At 40.3% G+C, this 19,545-nt stretch overlaps 6 protein-coding genes across 6 annotated transcripts; 2 read left to right on the top strand and 4 right to left on the bottom strand.

Annotated features, from left to right (window-relative positions):
* Nucleotides 1-86: 86 nt before the first annotated feature.
* LOC117787515 lies at nt 87-1,492 on the bottom strand. Its single transcript, XM_034626062.1, has one exon. It carries the CDS (start codon nt 1,475-1,477, stop codon nt 155-157), a length of 1,323 nt encoding a protein of 440 aa, XP_034481953.1. The 5' UTR covers nt 1,478-1,492; the 3' UTR covers nt 87-154.
* A 500-nt stretch (nt 1,493-1,992) lies between these two features.
* On the bottom strand, nt 1,993-7,510 carry LOC117787523 (organic cation transporter protein). Its single transcript, XM_034626068.1, has 3 exons — nt 6,932-7,510; nt 3,361-3,803; nt 1,993-3,293 (listed from the first exon to the last, which is right to left on the bottom strand). The coding sequence occupies exons 1-3, from the start codon at nt 7,318-7,320 to the stop codon at nt 2,143-2,145; spliced, it is 1,983 nt and encodes a 660-aa protein (XP_034481959.1). The 5' UTR covers nt 7,321-7,510; the 3' UTR covers nt 1,993-2,142.
* A 2,844-nt stretch (nt 7,511-10,354) lies between these two features.
* Nucleotides 10,355-11,356, top strand: LOC117789228 (brachyurin). Its single transcript, XM_034628322.1, has 2 exons — nt 10,355-10,936; nt 10,997-11,356. The coding sequence occupies exons 1-2, from the start codon at nt 10,375-10,377 to the stop codon at nt 11,305-11,307; spliced, it is 873 nt and encodes a 290-aa protein (XP_034484213.1). The 5' UTR covers nt 10,355-10,374; the 3' UTR covers nt 11,308-11,356.
* Nucleotides 11,357-12,591: 1,235 nt separating this feature from the next.
* On the top strand, nt 12,592-13,599 carry LOC117789227 (brachyurin-like). The gene is made up of 2 exons (XM_034628321.1): nt 12,592-13,168; nt 13,227-13,599. The coding sequence occupies exons 1-2, from the start codon at nt 12,607-12,609 to the stop codon at nt 13,541-13,543; spliced, it is 879 nt and encodes a 292-aa protein (XP_034484212.1). The 5' UTR covers nt 12,592-12,606; the 3' UTR covers nt 13,544-13,599.
* Nucleotides 13,531-15,729, bottom strand: LOC117787141 (brachyurin). The gene is made up of 4 exons (XM_034625582.1): nt 15,710-15,729; nt 14,848-15,276; nt 14,612-14,787; nt 13,531-14,246 (listed from the first exon to the last, which is right to left on the bottom strand). The coding sequence occupies exons 1-4, from the start codon at nt 15,727-15,729 to the stop codon at nt 13,606-13,608; spliced, it is 1,266 nt and encodes a 421-aa protein (XP_034481473.1). The 3' UTR covers nt 13,531-13,605.
* Nucleotides 15,730-17,618: 1,889 nt separating this feature from the next.
* Nucleotides 17,619-18,998, bottom strand: LOC117787794 (protein tantalus). The gene is made up of 2 exons (XM_034626407.1): nt 18,838-18,998; nt 17,619-18,772 (listed from the first exon to the last, which is right to left on the bottom strand). The coding sequence occupies exons 1-2, from the start codon at nt 18,906-18,908 to the stop codon at nt 17,992-17,994; spliced, it is 852 nt and encodes a 283-aa protein (XP_034482298.1). The 5' UTR covers nt 18,909-18,998; the 3' UTR covers nt 17,619-17,991.
* Between the last annotated feature and the right edge of the window lie 547 nt (nt 18,999-19,545).

Here is a 19,545-nt window from a genome sequence, read left to right as displayed (position 1 = left end):
AAACCTGCTCATTACATTAAAAGGGGAAGCCCGTAAATCTTTAAGTTTATTAGAAAGATACATGCATTAATTTTACTGTTGGTAAATTAAATTCAAATACTTAAAAGCATTCATTTATTTATATTTAGTTACATTTGAAAAATGTGTTTGCTTTTTAGGCCGAGTCACTGCAATCCTCGATGCTCCAGATGCACTCCCAGTGATTGGCGCCAAATTGTTGAGCACTGCGTGTATAAACATATCGCTCCTCGCCATCCCAGTACTGAGGATTCCCGCCACAGAGCACCGAACTGGATGTGGCAGCATCGTAAAGTGCCACGCCTCCGCCCTCTACCTGAACAACACTCCACCAACTGATGCTATCGCGACTGTACACGTTTTTCAAGATGGAATTGCCGGCGGTTTGATTGCTGGACTCTATGGCAATGTAACGATTACGCCAATAGGCGCTATAGAAGGCAAATTGTAAGCTATTGTTGGTATCACCATTTCTACGCTGCACATAGTAAGCCGCCTTTTTGAAGTCCCGGGCATTGGTGCAGATCAGATAGGTTTGTGGACACTCGTATATGTAGGCATTGTCATTGGTGACGTTGCGCAGGCAAACCTTCTGGGCGGTGTACAATACCCGCTCATCCGAGGGCAACAGGGCGTATACGTCCAGGCGCAAGGAACGCTCCACTTCCTGACTATAATTTGCGTGCTCCAACAGTTGACGCACATTGTCCTGCAAGGCTGGCAGTGCATTGGGTTCCAACTGGAACTCAGTTCGCTTGGTCAACTCCAAGTTGGCCAGGGATAATTGAGTTAAACTGGCGTTAAGGTTGCCCAAGCGCTGCACCACACTCAACGTGGATTCCAGGGATAACACCACATCGAAGAGAGCCTCCAGTATATCGCGCAGATAATCCAAGGTGCTTAAAGTGAGACGCTGCATCAGGTTGGTGACCAGTGGAAAGTTGGCACTGCGACTGTAGGTGTAAAAAGGCGCCGATAGCAACTGAGCACTGCGGGAGACGAAGGTCTGATAGATCTTCTCCAATAATTCTGACGGCACATCCGACTCCTGCTCGAGGTGCTCGTAGAAATCCAGAACCTGGAGGGGATTATGGATTTGCCTCGTCTGCTGCAGCTCCAACCACAGTGCCTCATAGATGGCATGCTTCAGTTCCAAGGTGTGTGCCTCACTTGCCAATAGCAGCACGGATCGAGCACGTTGCCAGTCGCCATTGATCTCGGCACGGATAATGGACTCCAGGTCAATTGGACTAGCTTCAGTTTTTTGTGGCGCAGAATAATCAGAAGCAGCCAACACATTAATGCGAAGCAACACATCAAATGATGGAGCAGAGGAATTAAGGTCTTCAGAGGAATTCAGGACTGCAAGGAGCTTGCTATTGCTTCCATCGATGGACAGTGTGTCCCCGCCTTGGAGACTGAGTCCAAGAAACAATACCAGATAAACTGCCGCCTTCATTATTTCTACGATTACTCACGATCCCACACAGCGATCTTCTTATAAAGCCCAGTCTCGCGCCGTTTTTATTTGTAGTTGAGTCGGATATTTGCATTGGCATTTCATAGAATTTCAGCAGCACAGATAACAGACAGCAAATTGGCAACTGATAATTTGTTTGCAATGGTAATAATTTGTATATTATGGCTACACACTATAAAACGGTATCCCACTTTTGAGTGCGTAGCAAAAGAGATTGTCGGCTTGCTATTTAATTATATTTATTTTAGTATTAATTTCTTAAGGTGCTCACACACGACAGACATGTGCTATGAGATTGCTTTTGTTATTAATTTGCTAAACTATTATTGAATAAAAAACTAAGAAAAATTTAAGTTGCGCGCCGTTTGCATTTTTTAATACATTTTTCGAACTATCGAGGCGCCCTCTAGCAATCGCCAAACGAACTAATGGCGCAGCAATCGACAAATGGCGCTGGCATATTTAGTTATCGATTAATATAATTCAAATGTTGGATCGGTTATGAGTTTTTTATTAGGCCAAAATGGCAACGATATTACTTAAAATTAATATCACATCGTTAAAGAAATCACTTAAATTAATGAAACTTATGAAAATGCAAGACTATAATTACTTTATATCCTATACTATAAGTTATTCACATCTTACAATTTGGTGGAGTTTCGAGATTGAATGGATCGGCGTAGAATACTTGAGCGCAGCTCACCTCGCGTCGAAGCAGTGAGGGATGCACCTGTTTGAGTGCCACGCACAAAGGCCTGAGAACGCACCTCCTCCACGTCTGTGTTGCACTTGGTGTCCTCCTCGTCTAGCTGCTTGGCTAGACAGGGGAAATCCCATATACTCTGACCACGTCCAAATTCTTCGCCATCGCTTAATGTCTGTGGCAGATCATGATGCAGTGTCTCGGGCAGCAGCAACGATAGAAGACCACCAAAAATGCCCAGCAGACCCAAAATGATCAGTGGCAGAGCCGCCGATACGTTGGCCAAGTACACCACAAAGGGTGCAATGATGCTGGCCACATAACCCATGATATGGATAAAGGCCACGCCCTGGGCACGCACCACCGTTGGCAGAATCTCTGCGGCATACTGCAGACCAATGTTGTAGCTGATGTTGACGAAGAAGCGACCCATGATGGCCAATGCCGCCGAGTAGACGCCCACGGGCACCACAGTGGCCAGGAGACTGAAGATGCCACTGGCAACCATCGAACCACAGGCAAGCCAGCGACGTCCAAAGCGATCCAGAATGACGGTTAGAAGCGTATCCGCTGGCAGCTCCGTAAAACTCGCCACAGTGAAGGTGAAGAAGATGTCCAGACCCAAGGAGCCCACATTACGCACATGACCATCGAAAACCAGAGATATGGCCATCCAGATAACAATCAGGAGCAACGTGGTGCGACGTAGGCGTGGTGACTTGAACAGATCCAAGACTGAGTAACTGGCATTCTGTGCCTTCTCCTGATCCCGCATGCGTTTGCAGCTGTCGCCGAAAATCTGATAAGTTTGCTCTGGTACTTGGCGTCCATTGCGCTTCTCCAGCTTCTTGAGAATGGAAATGGCCTTATCCACCTGACCCTGGGAGACCAGCCAACGCGCCGACTCCGGCACCACCAAAGGCGTCAACACCACCAGCAACAGTGGTGCCGAGGTGACAATCGTCAGCAGCTTCCAATCCGCAATATAGTAAGCAATCCAGGGCAAGAGGCAGGCGGCACCCGTGAAGAAGATGGCAATGGACATGTTGGCAACAAAGGTGCGATACTTGGGACCCACATACTCCAGCACTGGCAAACAAAGGTAAATATGAGTAGAGAGTTGATTAGAATTCAAGGTGAGCCAAGTTTCACTTACCCAATATGTACATCATGGTGAAGCAATTGTCGAAGGCAAATCCCACAAAGAAACGCATGGTGGCAAACTGCCAGAAGTTGTTAACAAACGCCGTTGCCACGCCCGCCACAAGACCCATCAGATTGCAGCTGATCAGCGCTGGAATGCGGCCAAAACGATCCGCCACCCAGCCAAACAGCAATCCTCCAACAATGGCGCCCAGAAAGAATATGGATTGGGCATATGTGGGCAGAGCAGCATCATCGCAGACCCAGTTCTGTTCCGTGGCCACCGTGGAATAGGGAATCTCCGTAAAGTTGTAGGACCAGCCACTGCGACACTTGACCTGCGGCCACTTGGGATCCGCCATAATCAATCCCTTGGCAAGCACTTCCGTATAGTTGACATCGTACATGTAGCAATTGTTGTATTCCCCCTTCACCATGGGTATTGACAGCGCCAATCTGTGGAAGAGAGAGAGAGAGAGAGGCGAAAGGTGCCACAATTTGGGGTTAGTCTTGACTTTCAAGTATTCGAGTTGTCGGAGTCATTAACTCATCAGGGTCAGTTGAGCGAATTGTCGTCGTTCTCAGCTCCAAAAGTCTCGCCCCTCAGCTTCAGCCCCAGCCACAAAAGACCATAGACAGCATAATTATCTCATGATCTTGACTAAATCCGCTGTCTGCGGCTACTGCGATTGAATCGTGTACGTGTACTTAAACAGATACGAGTACGAGAAGTTGTATATGTACAATACATATGTATGTACTTTTGTCTTAAATTATACACCATGCAAGATTGATTGTTAGACCCCCCTCTCTATAGACTTAACAATAGTTATAACTCAAGATTGATATGTCATGCGGGAAACGATCAAAGTTTGTTGCTGTTTAATTGCCAATTTTATGACGGGGTTTACTTTAAGCACAACCAACTGATATATGGATTTACTATGGGTCAGATAAAAAAAATAAATAATATAAACAATAATGTGTTTAAAGAAAATCATTTTATAACCCCGCTCGACAAATGACTTAAAAGACCAGATGAATTTTTTATAAAATTTATTTATAGGTTTAACATCTACTATTCTTACAAAACTATTATTCGGCTTAGAAAACTAATTTTCTATATGAAGCTAATCGAACTATTTGATAGTCATGACATCAGCAACAAGTCAATTAACACCTCCTAATTTTCTGTAAATAATATATTGGTTTATTTTGAGTACTGTAGATAAATTAATTAAATTATTTGAATACTAAAAAACGAATGTATGTTATATGGCGAAAGCTCGAAACAGTAAAGACTCTTTATGACTGAATTGAATTTAGCTTGAATTTAATTGTTTTTTCTGTCCTGGTTTTAATTCGATTTATCTTAATATTTTTAGAAAGTAGACTAATATAAAAAACCTGTTTCAAAAATCAATAATATTGGTCTTACAATTTTTGTTTTGATAAATAACACAACATTAATAGAAAAATACAAAAACACAATTTACAATAAAGTTGTACCTTCTTGTTTTTATAACTTTTGGCTTTTGACGCACTTTAATTTAAATTTTATTAGTAAAACATTCATTATGATTAAAATAAATTAATTTTGCAATGATTTCCTGATCAAACCTTTATTGTTCGTTAGCTTAACTTTCAAAATATTGCACAACTAGTTCTTTAATTGAATTAAACGTCAATTAATGCATATTTACTTGTTAAGTCAAATAAAATAAGTATAAATACTCTTATAATGTTAAATACTTTCTATTGAATTTTACGAGTAATAGAAGAGTGTTGAAGCCGAAGCATAAAATTTGTTTTCTCTCTCTTTTTTGAATGCGGTAAGTTTTAGCTCGTGCTTTGCGTCGCCACACAACATTAGTTAGTCAGTTATTTAGTTAATATTTACAGTCTGTGTTGTTGTTGTTGTTGCTACCACGATTATTTCACTTGTGAGTCTGTTGTTGCTACTGCGCTGTCGCAACATTCGCTGCTAATTAGACTCCCGCTGCCCGCCGCCCGCTGCCCACTGACCACTTCGACTCGGCTGCTTATCTAACTGCCACTGCCACTGCCACTGTATTGGAATTTGCCTTCGCATTGACTGCCCCACACTCTCTCCCTTCATGTGCCTTCCCCTAAAGATGCCTGTTCGTAAGGTTCTTTGCCTTATTAAGCCGACGCCCAACTTAAAAAACCAATCATGGCACAAGGTTAGTCGGCATTCTAAGCCAACTTAGAGCATTTAGACGAGTTAATGACTTTGGTCAGAACACTCGAATTTGTTTCGTTTGCGTTTTCATTTTAATTTAGTTTCGATTTGAATTGAAAATCGTTTTGCTGCTGCTGCAAAACACGTTTGTTAATTATAATTTGGCTAAGAATAGGCAGCGTTTGCATAGAATACATAGAAATCGAATTACTGTTCGATTTAAAACTCTGGTAACAGCCCAGTTAGGGCACGCAAACCCAAACCGGTCGATTTCAAGGCAATAATTCAATAACTGCCGATCAAAGTCAATCTAAATAGTTCAAGTAAAAATAATCGATCACAGTTTGCCTTTGTGAAAGTTTACGGAACCGCATAGCTCCAGAAAATATGTGTTTGCAATACGCACAATTATTTCCGTCTGATCAAGCGACAATTTCAGGGAAACTATGAAAGTAGCATTGAAATATTTGTAACTATTAGTTCAATTTTTAATTGAAATAACTTTTAAAGCATTTAAAGGCTGAGTCAGCTCAAAAAATAAATTAATTTCAAACATGTTCCTTAAAATCACTCATTTTTTTAATATTAGCATAGAAACTTCAAAAAGATTTGAAAAGATCTATTTTTAATAAAAGTTAGAAGCTATTGAAATAATTGAGCTTTTAATTTATATTAAGATTATTAATTCAAAAGACATTCTAATTTTTAAATGATAAGAATAGAAGTTCAACCTTCGCTTAGAGTTTTTGTTCTTCAAAGCTCTCGGTTTCTATTCTTTAGTTTTTTGGCTATATTCAAGGTCAATGCTTAATAACAATTCAATACTGTAAATTATATTTCCATTTGCGAGATTTCCTCAATATTTCAGTAAAATCCACTTAACGGTGTCTATAGTAATTTTGCTAGTCCAGAAGTAGCTATTTCGGACTCGTCCCATTCAGAACGATTATCATAAAAATAAAAGCCAACAAAATCAACATAAAATTCACATAAAAAACATTAAATTATGCTCACTCGCTTCTAATTGGATGCAAACGACATTCCGACTAACCGAAAGTGTTGTGCTTGAATATTATAATATGTACTTAAACTACTGTAGTAATTAACGCGTCGTCTATATCAACTTTTATAAAGCCATTACGTTTGAATGTCCCCCACACACACTTAGACACACTCACGAGGCGATTACATGAATTTGCAAGTTGGAATAATCTTAGATTTGACCAGTTTTTGGAGCTGTGAGTGACGATGACGTTGATCTGTTTTGTTTTATTTTGTTTTGTTGCCAAATTTACCTTGGACGGGAAAACCCGCTGGCTTAGGATTTCTCAAATGTGTATGAATCATATTCATTCACATTTAGAACTCGTATGGAACTCACCTGGCTTCTACATCTAGGGCATCCAGTTCGGGGACATGACACCAATGTTGTTCGGGTATGAGCGTGAGAAATATTTGCGAAAAGTAGACAAAGGCCACAAAGAACGAGAAGGGAATCATGCATAGAAACAGAATCTTTTGATATCTGCCAAATTCGCCAATCATTGGTAAAATGTCATCAAAATCGATGGTGGGCGCAGTGGGAGTATCTATCAGATCTTGTGCTTTTTTATTCGATAAATTAAGTTGCAACTCCTTTGTGTTGCCACCACTGCGACGTCGTGGTAAATTGTCAGCCGTGGTGTCGCCTCCTCCGCCCGCTCCATGCGGCTGCTCTTCGTGATTATATGCTTCATTGACGAAGTATGCTTGCTTGGCCTGACCTTCCATGTTCACTGTAGTTGTAGTTGTAGTTATTGTAGTTGTAGTTGTATTGACCTTGATGTATCTATGTCACTATATAGAGACTTGTCGAGCTTGGAGCTTGTAGCTGAGTAGTTACAAAAGAAATTCACTTGGCGGTAATCAAAGTTAAATGCCAAAAAAAGACCGAACTCGAGAGCTGACGGCGCACGCGCGCGTTTCCGTTAATGTTCTTCAACTGAACTGAGCACGCGCGCCGGATGGCGTTTATATATCAGCCAGAAAAGCCAGAAAGCCAGAAAGCCAGTAAGCCACCTCTGTAAGCCGATTCAATCGATTGACAAGCGGCAAGCTTCGTTAGCTGCACTTGTCGTTAAGAACAAGAAATGGCAATGCCGGCAGCGAAAGTTGAACAGCTGTTTCGCACAGCTGGCAAACCGGTTCATTTATCGATCCTAATGGTCATTGCTCAGCCAGAGCATCCGCAGCAGTACCGCCGGCAATCTCGCGGAGGCTCATCTTTGGTAGATTATTTTTAGGTATTTTTTGCCAAAAACAACAAATGACAGACGCTCCCAGCCGCGGAAGAGCGGGTGTTCACGTGAATCACGCAAATATGCGTAACAATGAAATGCCAAATGTTCAATTAACATAAAAGACAACAAAACTCTAAAACGTCAGACAGACCATTCATATTTGTGATAAGTAAGTATAACAGCAAATACGGGGGATTAACCCCTTAAGGCAGCTGCCATAGGCGTTGGTTGACTCATAAACACCCTGAACCACCCAACCCAACCAAATACCCCTCCCCCAAAAAAAAATTAAATTTATTCCGAATGTGAATTTCATATTTTTTTGTTTCTTTCTCGAGACATTTGCCCCCGGATTAAAATGTGTGTTTTTGAGATATAAGCACATTACTACAGGTATGGTTGCATAATTAGTCGTATATGGAATCTGATACATATTATTTGTGCGAATTATTAACCGACAGCTTAAGCTTTACTTAAAACATGTTCTTATTATACCCTGTAACCATTAATTGTGGCTAAGAAGCGGGTATATAAATGTATCCATCTCTGTCTACCTTTTTTATGAGATATTATAGACTAGTTTAACTAAGTTTGGCTAATTTAATGATTTAGTATTAAAATTTCGAATTTCTTTAACAACAATTCTTTCAACATATTTCTTAGCTATTGACAATTTAATTAATAACATAGGTTTTTAGATGAAAAACATTAAGATACATTTATGCAAGTTCATTTAAATATGTATTCTAAACTTTCAGACTTGTGGCTTAGATATCTCATAGTCAACCATTATTAACTTTAATATGCTCACATATTACAAGTGCGAAAGTTGTTGTTACTGTTAAGCGCGGTTAAAATCCAGCTCAATCTTGATTTAGTTGCAGTGTGTTTTTGTTTTTTATGAAGTTACAATTCGCTAGTTAGCTACGCATTTAATGTTTTAATTAGCGCCGTTTGCAGCAAATTCAAGGACAATGTTTGTGCCCCTGTCTCAGTCTCTCGGTTGAGTTCATAGCACCCCGCACTTGAAATGACGGAGAACTAGTTGAAATTTGAGATCGATTGAGATCTAAATAGCATCATATGGCTAATTATTTGATTTGGTTTTGTTCGCATGTTTAGACCTGCTGGCAGGTGTCATTTGATATATTTGTTCGGATCAAATTTTAGAAAGTGCATATCATACGTTTATTTCGCCAGATCTCGCAAAGATCCATCTAATTAATGGGTAAACATGTGACAACGTATTGTTGCCCAGGAATACATTTTTATTATATCTTAATTGAAAAAACATACACTCGTATACTTAAACGGTTTATACATGTATCTTAAATATTAACAAGTTACTTTTCTTTTGGCAATAAATATAATAAATATCATAATGAAATATAAATGGACGTGTATCACACTTAGGATGTTTATAAATTTATCAAACATGAATTGAATATTTCTTTCAATACAGTTCCAAATTCTCAAATTCTTAGAAATTTCAAAAGTTCGTAAATCCTAGAGCACACAAAATTCGTTTTGATTATTTTTTTATAAATGTTTTGTTTCTGTGTACTTAGATTAATGTAACCTTCAATTGAACAAACATATATTTATGTATTTAAACCATTTCCGTTTTTATTCTTGGTTTTCTGCCTTTTCTGTTGTTGTACTTTATTAAGTATTATTTTTATACCGAAGTGGATAAATGTGCATAAAAGTTTCAATGAATTAAACAGTTACTGTGGGCAAAAACAAAAAAAACGTTCAATTAAAAGTCAATTTAAATTTGAATTAGGTGTGAGGAAGTGAGTGTAAGTAATGAACATTATGGATCTTAATGTATGTTTGTATAATGTCTTAATAGAAAGGTGCTTCGATTAGATTTTATTTCATGGAATACCTTTCACATTTATTTATACTCATAAAAAAAGCTCGGAAATGTCTGTGGTTCTTATCAATCTTATCTTCTATTCCTGGAAATCTTAAAGATAAGTTTATTGTAAGCTATAATCAAACGAAATGTAATTTATTAGAAATTAAATGAACATGAATATTTTACATTTCGAGTACAAATTCAGTCAGAACAGTTCGATATTACGTTCGATTGTGAAATATCCAAAAATTTAGCACTTCACTTTGTATGTGTCCAAACATGTCGCCAAAATAATTAGAACCTTTTGCTGAACAATATTTATTTAAATTATTTACATTGGAAAATAACCATATCTAAGTTCAACTTGACCCAAAAATCAAAGATAAAATTATAAATATGGTCAAGTTAAAGGTTTTCCCTGAATGGAGTTAAATAACCCAATTCATGGACATAACAGCACGCACCTTATCATTGCTATCGCCCTTATCATTATCAATGATTTAAAATATATACAAGCATAAGCTTAGTATAAGCTCTGCAAACATCACTATAAACTATTTTTTCCAATTGTAAATTAAATGTATTGCCCAAATCGAGATAAGAGATAATCCAAAATCAATTTCGTGCTATACGGCTATAAAAGGGTGTTCAGTTGGCCTATTATCGTCAGTTGAAGTCAAAATGAAATTCGCTTCTGCAACGGTACTCTTGTTGGCCGCCGTGATCGGCGCCAACGCCCACGTGGACTGGAGTTCAGTTAAGTCTATGGACATCGAGGTAGAAGTGCCTATGCTTCGTCGCTATGGTATTCCCGATGGTCGCATTACCAAGGGCAAACTAGCTGAGCCCGGTCAGTTCCCGTACCAGGTGGGTCTAATGCTCTACGTTGACGGAGGTGCTGCCTGGTGCGGTGGCTCCTTGATTAGTGATCGTTGGGTCGTTACCGCCGCTCACTGCACTGACTCTCTAACCACCGGTGTGGATGTCTATTTGGGTGCCTGGAATCGCTTAAACAAGGCGGAGGAAGGACAACAGATCGTTTTTGTTGAGACCAAAAATGTGATTGTCCACGAGAACTGGGAGCCAACAACCCTCAGCAATGACATCTCACTGATCAAACTGCCCGTTCCGATTGAATTCAATGAGCGCATTCAGCCCATCAAGCTTCCCGCCAAGACAAGCAAGGCCAACACATACGCCGGTCAACAGGGAATTGCTTCCGGATGGGGCAGGACCAGCGACTGTAAGTAATCCCATCCTGGTCAATGTTTAACAGCTTATTAATTCATGGTTTATTTTGTAGCCGCTGCCGGTGCTACCGACATTCTTCAGTTCATCGAAGTGCCCATCATGAACAATTCGGGCTGCTCTCCCTGGTTCGGAGGTGTCATTGGAGATGCCCAAATCTGCATCAAGACCACTGGAGGCACATCTATTTGCAACGGCGACTCTGGCGGTCCATTGGTGTCAGCAGAGACCAAGGAATTGATTGGTGCCACATCCTTTGGCATTGCTCTTGGCTGCGAGAAGGGCTGGCCAGGTGTATTCACCCGCATCAGCTCCTACCTGGACTGGATCGAGAAGCACAGTGGTGTGACCAACAAGGGTTTCTAAATGTTGTATTTGCTTAACTTAAAATAAAAGTTTATTCTCTTGCACATTTGAAAGCTTTGATATTTTAAAAATGAGGCCTTGACAATCTGTATCGGATGAATCCTCAATTTTATCAGATTGGAGTAGTGGATGATGCACAAAATGCCCTGAATTAAAAGTGAGGGTAGTTATGTAAATGATCATTATGGATCATAATGTATATCTAATTGTATAATGTCTCAATAGAAAGGTGCTTCGATAAGGTTTTATTTCAAGAAGTATCTTTAAGATTTATTTACACTCAAAAGAAAGGTTATTTGATTAGATTCCATTTCAAGGACTATCTTTAAGATTTATGTACACTCATAAAAAAAAGCTCGAAAACGTCTGTGGTTCTTAACAATCTTATCTTTTGTTTTTTGTTATCTCACAGAAAAGTACATAGTTAACCAAATTAAAATGAAATGAATTTTTATTGGAAATTTAATGATTTTAAATTCCAAACAATTCGATTTTAAGTGTGTTTGATAGTGAAATATCCAGCAATTTAGCACTTTACTTTGTATATGTCCAAACATGTCGACAAACTTATTCGAACTTTTTGCTGAACTTTTTACCGGATCAGGTACCTTAACCGTTTAATGAAAGTAACCGCTTAATTTTTAGTACCGGAACCGTACCCGTAACCAAAATAAATTCATTTTCATGAACCGAATACTGAAACTTTTGTAACTGTATGGTTTCGGTACATTTTTGCAATAATAATTTGTTATTTTTTGCATGCATATCATTTTTTTTTCTATTAAAACATAACTAAAATTTTTATTTGTAAAGTTGCTATGTCATAGGTTGAACCAACTTAAAACTGTCATAACTTAATCAAAAGTGAACCTATTTTCATGCGCAATGTTGTTATGATCATGTTACTATTTGTTTCACCGAAATAGTGGTTTCGGGACGTAACGGAACCGAAACCGATAGAACCATAGTTCAACTGCACTTGACCCAAAAACCAAAGATTAAAATAAAAATCTGGTCAAGTTGAAGGTTTTCCCTGAATGGAGTAAAAAAAACCCAATTCATGGACGTGGCAGCACGCGTCTTATCATTATTATCGCCCTTATCATTATCAATGATCTGAATTATACGACTATTATAAGCTCTAAAAATATCAGTAGAAACTGTTCCCAATTGTAAATCAAATGTGTTTTGCAGCCTGATTTCAGATAAGAGATAATCCAAAATATATGGCAGGTCATTTTGTGCTATGTCGCTATAAAAGATCGTCCAGTAGGCCAAGTAGCTTCAGTTGAAGTCAAAATGAAATTCGCTTGTGCAACGGTACTCCTGTTGGCCGCCGTGATCGGCGCCAACGCCGACGTGGACTGGAAGTCCGTCAAGTCTATGGACATTGAGGTTAAAGTGCCCACGATTCGTCGCTTTGGTATTCCCGATGGTCGCATTACCAATGGTAAACATGCTGAGCCCGGTCAGTTCCCATACCAGGCGGGTCTATTGCTCTACGTTAACGGTGGTGCTGCCTGGTGCGGTGGCTCCTTGATCAGCGATCGTTGGATTGTTACCGCCGCTCACTGCACTGACTCTCTGACCACCGGTGTGGATGTCTATTTGGGTGCCTGGAATCGCGCAGACAAAGAGGAGAAGGGACAACAGATCATTTTTGTTGAGAGAGATAACGTGATTGTCCACGAGAATTGGGAGCCAACAACCCTGCGCAATGATATCTCACTGATCAAACTGCCCGTTCCCATTGAGCTCAACGAGCGCATTCAGCCCGTCAAGCTTCCCGCCAAGTCAAGCAACCCCAACACATATGCCGGTCAGCAGGCTGTTGCTTCCGGCTGGGGCAAGACCAGCGACGGTAAGTACTCTAATCTTCATTCATTGACAACTTATTAATCAATGGTTTCCTTTTAAAGCCGCCACCGCTGTTACCGACATTCTGGAGTTCATTGGAGTGCCCGTCATGAACAATCCGGGCTGCGCTCCCTGGTTCGGAGGTTCGGAGATTATTACGGATAGCCACGTCTGTATCAAGACCACCGGCGGCACATCGACTTGCAACGGCGACTCTGGCGGTCCATTGGTGTCAGCAGAGACCGGGGAATTGATTGGTGCCACATCCTTTGGCATTGCTCTTGGCTGCGAGAAGGGCTGGCCAGGTGTATTCACCCGCATCACCTCCTTCCTGGACTGGATCGAGGAACACAGTGGTGTGACCAACAAGGGTTACTAAACGTTGTCAACAAATCTTTGCTTAACTTAAAATAAAAGTTTATTCTCTTGCTGAAATTGAAGCTACAAGAAATAATAATTATTTTCGGACTTGGGTTTTGAATGAGGCCGTCGACTGACTGCTTCGGATGCATCCTCACTCTCATCAGATTGGAGTCGCGGATGATGCACGTCCAGTTCATCGGGCAGATCATCGTCAAAGTTCTGCTCGGGTCGCAGCTTGCGATTGTGTCGCTCCTTGCCATAGTTCTTGATGTATTGATCAAAGAAAATGGCCTCCGTGGTGTCCTGATGTGAGTGGACGCCCGTTTCATCGCTAATCCAATCCAGATACGAGGCCACCTTGGTAAAGGCCGCTGGATAGCCGCGATCACAGCCGTATATGCTGCCAAACGAGGTAATCCCCACCAGCACCCGTTTCTTCGAGTGACGCCGTTGCAACACCAACGGTCCACCCGAGTCACCATTGCAGGTGGACTTTGCATTGCGGCCACTTGTGCAAATGTTCGTGCCACGAAAGGACAGCGGAAAGTTGCGCTTACAAGTTCGATCATCGACGATCTGCAGTTGCACGTAGCGTAGCACATTACTGATGGCATGCACTCCTGTGGCATAGCGACCCCAACCGGAGGCAATGCCCAGCTTGTTCTTAAAGCTGCGATACTCATAATGTCGCTTTGGCAGCTGTATGGGATGTATGCGCTCTGGAATCAAAAAAAATATTAAATCTTATTACAAGCAAGAAAAAATTCAGGATTTCTTCATAATATCAATCCAAAAGTTTGTTAAAAGCTCGATAATCTCAGAATTTCTTAAATAGGAAAATACTTGATTAAAGTAATCTCTTTTATTTCGGTGTTAGGAAACATTTATATCATCGGGGTTATTAAAAAAAAATGTTTTTACTTGAATCAAATATTTTTGGCATGTTTTTCATCACTAAGTGTATTTTAATGTCTCAACATTAAACCGCATAAAGTCCTAATTAAACAATTTTACATTGAATTAATACTTTAAAAAGTACATCAGGAATTTTAAACTTGAATTTCAGAATGTGGCACAGACTCACCGTTGAAGCTAACCGCGTGTGGCAGGCGTATTATTGCAATGTCATCTTTCAGACGCTTGGGATTCCATGTGGGATAAATGTGAAAATTGCTGCTGGGCACCATAAGACGCACCTGACCGGACTCCTTGGCGTTCTTGATCTCATTGGCGCCCAGAAAGACCAAGGCGCGTTTGGCCCTGCAGAAAGGGGAGATTATTTAATATATGGAGGCTATCTCCAAATTTCGGATTTCCTACATATCCACGCAATGTGCTGCGGTTAGCACATGTTGTTCGGAGATTAGGGATCCGCCGCACCAGTAGAGACCTTTGGGACGCTGCAGCAGCATGCCCACCTGGTAGGGAAAACAGTGCGGATTGCCCACATCTCCGCCAAAGATGCGATCCATAGCCATAGCCCCTTCGGGCAGCATGCTATCCAGCAGCGGCGTCGTCTCCAGATTCAACACCAATGGCTCTCGTTCATCAGCGGTTTGAATGTTGTCTTCCCTGCTGCTGCTGTCGCTGCTGATGCGACTGTCGTCATTGGTAGCGCTCATTTCCGCGTCCAGTTCGGCGGACAGTGAAGTGGTTGTCGTCTGCGACAAGGCCATGCCAAACGGGCCCGGATACATGGACACTAAATACATTGGCTTAACCTGTTGCCAGTCCAGCGCCGCAGCAGCGCTGCCGACATGCAGCAGCAGCAGCAGCGCAACGCTGACGACGCAGCCGAGCTGCAGTCGGCGTCTGCGTCTGCGCGTTGTTAATTTTGCAATAATTGAATAAATTGCTGCTGATTGTAAACACATTTGCGTAGCCTTTTTTTGTTGCTTGTGTGTTGCATTTAGTTTTCAATTAATACTTAATTAATCTGCACTCTGCACAATCTGTTTCCTCTTTTTTAATTTAATTTAGATGGTTCACTTTTAAGTTTTCCCGTTTTTTGATTTAAAAAGCCGTTACGTACTCCACTCGCACTCGACGGCGACGCCGACTGCGACTGCAAGACTGTTTTAACGAACGCGTAATTTTATCTTTTCTTTTTTAATTTTTTGTTATTTTTTTTTTGGTTACTTTCTTTGGACTTGGACTCGGTGTCGGTCAGCGTCTCGTTTACAACTGTGGCGTCGCGCGCATGTTGCAAGCATTTTTATAAACTCTCTTGCTACAATTTCTTGCAACCGCTTTAATTATTTCGTTTATTTCGCTGCAATAATTTGACGTCGACAGCGACGGCAAACGCTGACTTCGCATACTTTCGCAGTTGCCGCCAATTGCATTCATTTGGTTTGATTTGATTTCGCCTCTTTCAATTTGCATTCGATCTTTACGCTCTTCTTCGCCTGCCACCCACTCACTATGTTACGCTTGCGCTGTTACAACCTTTGTGTCACATTTCTTTCTGTCTTTGTCATTCATCCAAATTTGTGTTGTGCCCTTAGACGCCGGTTAGCCTTATGTATGTGTGTATTAGTAAATATGTTAACAAGCGTCGCCAGCGTTGACGGCGCTGCTGCTTCGCTCTTTCTTGTTGTTGTTGTTGTTTTTACCATTTAAATATGAAAAGCAAGCTAAGTTGTAACTCTAGTTACTTATCCTCTACTTGCTTTGGCACTATTACATCACATGTGTGTTTGTGTGTGTGTTTTGTGGGTAATGCGCAGCATGCGGCAAAATGCTTTCATTGAGAAAAATTTCATGTTGTTGGTGTTGTTGCTTTTATTGTGGGCAATGGTAAAACAAAAAAATATTACACGAAACATTTGTCTTTTGCATTTTTCCCTTATTTTTACCGCAAATAATGAACCGACAATGGGCCAAGCATTATTCATAAATCGGCTCTGGATTTTAGGGCTTAACAGTCAAGTGTTGCCCACTGTGCAGCATCTGCCACTCTTGACGTTGACGTTGCGCCTCAGCTTCAAGGTTATTGCCAGGCCACTTGGCGAGTCATAAACAAATTTACAGCATTGCTGCATTGTGTTGCATGTGGCCATTTGGAGAGTTCTATTAAGGAAATCGAATTTTCATTTACACGACCCCCTTCGATCACTTCGTTAACTTGTTGCATGTTTTTCTAGTTAAATTAATAATTCGTTAAAATAACTTTAACTTGGTGTTGAAAGTATTTCTTGGTTGGTAAGCTGGCACTGTTTTTGTCTATTTAGGAAATTGCGGCTTACTTTGTCTGCCTAGCGAAGCAAATAAATCAAATCGTCTCGCGATCGGTGATATGTTCGAATGTAATGAGGCTACAAAAACAAAATACAATCAGCGCCAACAGTAACACCAACACCAATAATAACAGCCACAGTAACAGTAGCAGTTGCAAAGCAGCAACTAGTGGCGTTGATTATGCAAATGCTTGCCCCCCGCTTTGTAGACCAACTTTTGCGGCTAACGTTTGCTTATTGTGCAGTTTATTTGATGCTCTTACTAACAGGTTTAATAATTTCTGCAAAGTTGGATCTTTCAATTTCAAATAAATAACAGTAATATGTTATTAAAATTGGTAAACAGAAAACTTTTACTGTTAACCGTTACCATTCTCGGTTGCAGGGTGGTAATGTTTAAGCAAACTGCCACAATTGTACCGAAAATGGTACATTAGTGCAAAGAAATCTAAAAATTGTACATTTTAATCATAAAAAGATGTGGTTTCCATGCCAGCTAAAAAAATAACAGTGGTAGTCTTGTTTAAGTTTAAATATTAAGAAAAAAAAATTTAAATGATCTCTTTAGTTTTGAATATTGATAGTGTATGTACACTTCGATGCTCGTTTAAAATTTTATAGTTTTCTTTTCTTGATTTGTTTTTCTGCCTGACTTTAATTTCGTGCTGTGCGTCGATATTTAATGCATAATCGGGAATTATGATTACCACTCTTGCATGTAGGTACTTACATATTTAATAGTAATAAGCACATACTTTTATATTATTGCACTTGTTAATGCACTTGCCGTTATTCAATTTAGCACCACGATCGTACTATTTACCAATTGATTAGTAATGGCCGTTGTATTTATTTGTTTTTATATACATTTAATTGCGGCAGTAAAATAATAATGTACGCAGTTCCTATTTGGTAAGATGATAATTTATTAAAACTACTGTTTAATACAGTTCTACCCATTCATTTAGGACCACTAATAATGTTGAACAGAATTGTATTCTTACTTAGCTTTAGTAATGCGCTATCAACAAACATTACATTTCAACGCAATAGATTAAGTTACTTCCTAGATGGAAATTAAATAAAAAACCTTACATTAAACATAGTAATTGGTATCAGTTCATTTGACCAAATGCCAAATTGCCCAGTGGGACATACATGTGGTTGGTTGGTCACACCTCAACTTCACTCGACTCCAATACACTTCAATTTCTCAGTCCTCAGTCTATTCGAAAGCTGTTGACTGTGACGACAGCGGTGGCAGTTGCATGTCGTCCATGAATGTGGTGACAGTTGCTCTCTCTGTCTGCAGATTGGAGTCCGTGCTACCGCTGGGTGCATCCTCATCCTCGAACATGGCGCTGTCGAGACTTTTGTTGAGACGGTCATGGAACTCAGTCATTGAGATCTTTTTGAGTACAAAGCGCTTGCCAAAGGTTTTCTTCACCTTCAAACGTCGCTTCTTGATCAGATTCTTGTTTTTGTTGAGGCCATCGTTGAATGAGATGGCACGACGCAGCTTGCGGGAACCAAACTTTACCATCTTGACCTGGCTAGTGATGGCACACTCCTCGCTGTCATCTTCGACATCGGCGGCGTTCTCATCGCTGGGCTCCTCGAATATCGTTTCGAGATTGGCGGGCGTGAACTTCTTCATGCGCTTGCTGGTGTAGATTTTCTCGATGCTCTTGAGAGTCTGTTCATTGGTGTGCAGCGTTTCCCTGCGCTTCTTTTTGCTGGTCTTCATGATGGTGCTGCAGACGCGATTGAAGTTGTCCTTGGACACACGAGCGGGCATGCGACGACGCGAGACGCCACCGCGATGACCATAGCGGTGACTACTGCTATCGCTTTCATCGTTGTCCTCGCTCCGGCTTAGCTGGGAATCTATCTCATCCGACTGGTCGGTATCTCCAATTTCCGATTCCCACACTTCGTCCATTATGCCAGCCCTAGGCTTGAAATTACAGCCAAAGTTGTTGGCCGGTGGAAAAATCGGTGCAGAACTGCAAAAATGCATACATTTTTTATTTTTTAGCTGTGCGCTTTTTTGTGACTTTCTCTCACTTACCGATTTTCGGTCAAAACAACCTCCTTTGGTTGAAAACTTATTTTCGCGAAATTGTGAACAATGTTTTCCATTATTCAATGTCTAACATTCTGCTGTTCTTGACAATTTACTTTTATTTTCTCTCTTCAAATTGCTTGTTATTTACACTTTTCCTTAACGTTTGTTGCCACTGTTGCCAGCTTAGCAACTTTATAGCTAGATCTAGCTATTTTCATAGTTCGTTTGCTAGAGAAATTTCAAATTGAAATTAGCTGGAAATCTGGTTATTTAAAATATGTATTCAGCTTTGTTTTGCTATAAATATTTTTGGTAAAACTGTGAAAAACTGCACACAATAACAAATGTAAAAGAGTTTAACAGAAACAGCTATTGTTCCCCCCAAAACTTGACAGCTCTGGTGAGAAAGACTGCCACCCGGTCCAAAGGCTGCCAGCCTGCAGAATTGACCGATATGGCAGCTTGTTCTAATTTAATCAAAATGAAAATTTGGTTGCACCTAAGAAAATTTACCTAATTTGGAATTTTTCTTAATATTGAAGATGACATTTTTTAAATTTTTGTAGAGTTTTTGTTAGATTTGTTCGGTTTCGGTTTTTTGATATATTTTTTTTTTAGAAATTTGTAACTTCCCCTGTGGGTGAAGATCTTCAAACCTTCATAAAAATGTTTTCCTTAATTTTATCTAATTTCGAAATTTAAATTTTCATC

This window comes from Drosophila innubila (assembly GCF_004354385.1).
Source record: "Drosophila innubila isolate TH190305 chromosome 3L unlocalized genomic scaffold, UK_Dinn_1.0 0_D_3L, whole genome shotgun sequence".
In the NCBI taxonomy this organism is placed as follows: Eukaryota; Metazoa; Arthropoda; class Insecta; order Diptera; family Drosophilidae; genus Drosophila; species Drosophila innubila.
Note: the sequence above shows the minus strand (reverse complement) of the source record. Positions and strands in the feature narration are given on the sequence as shown.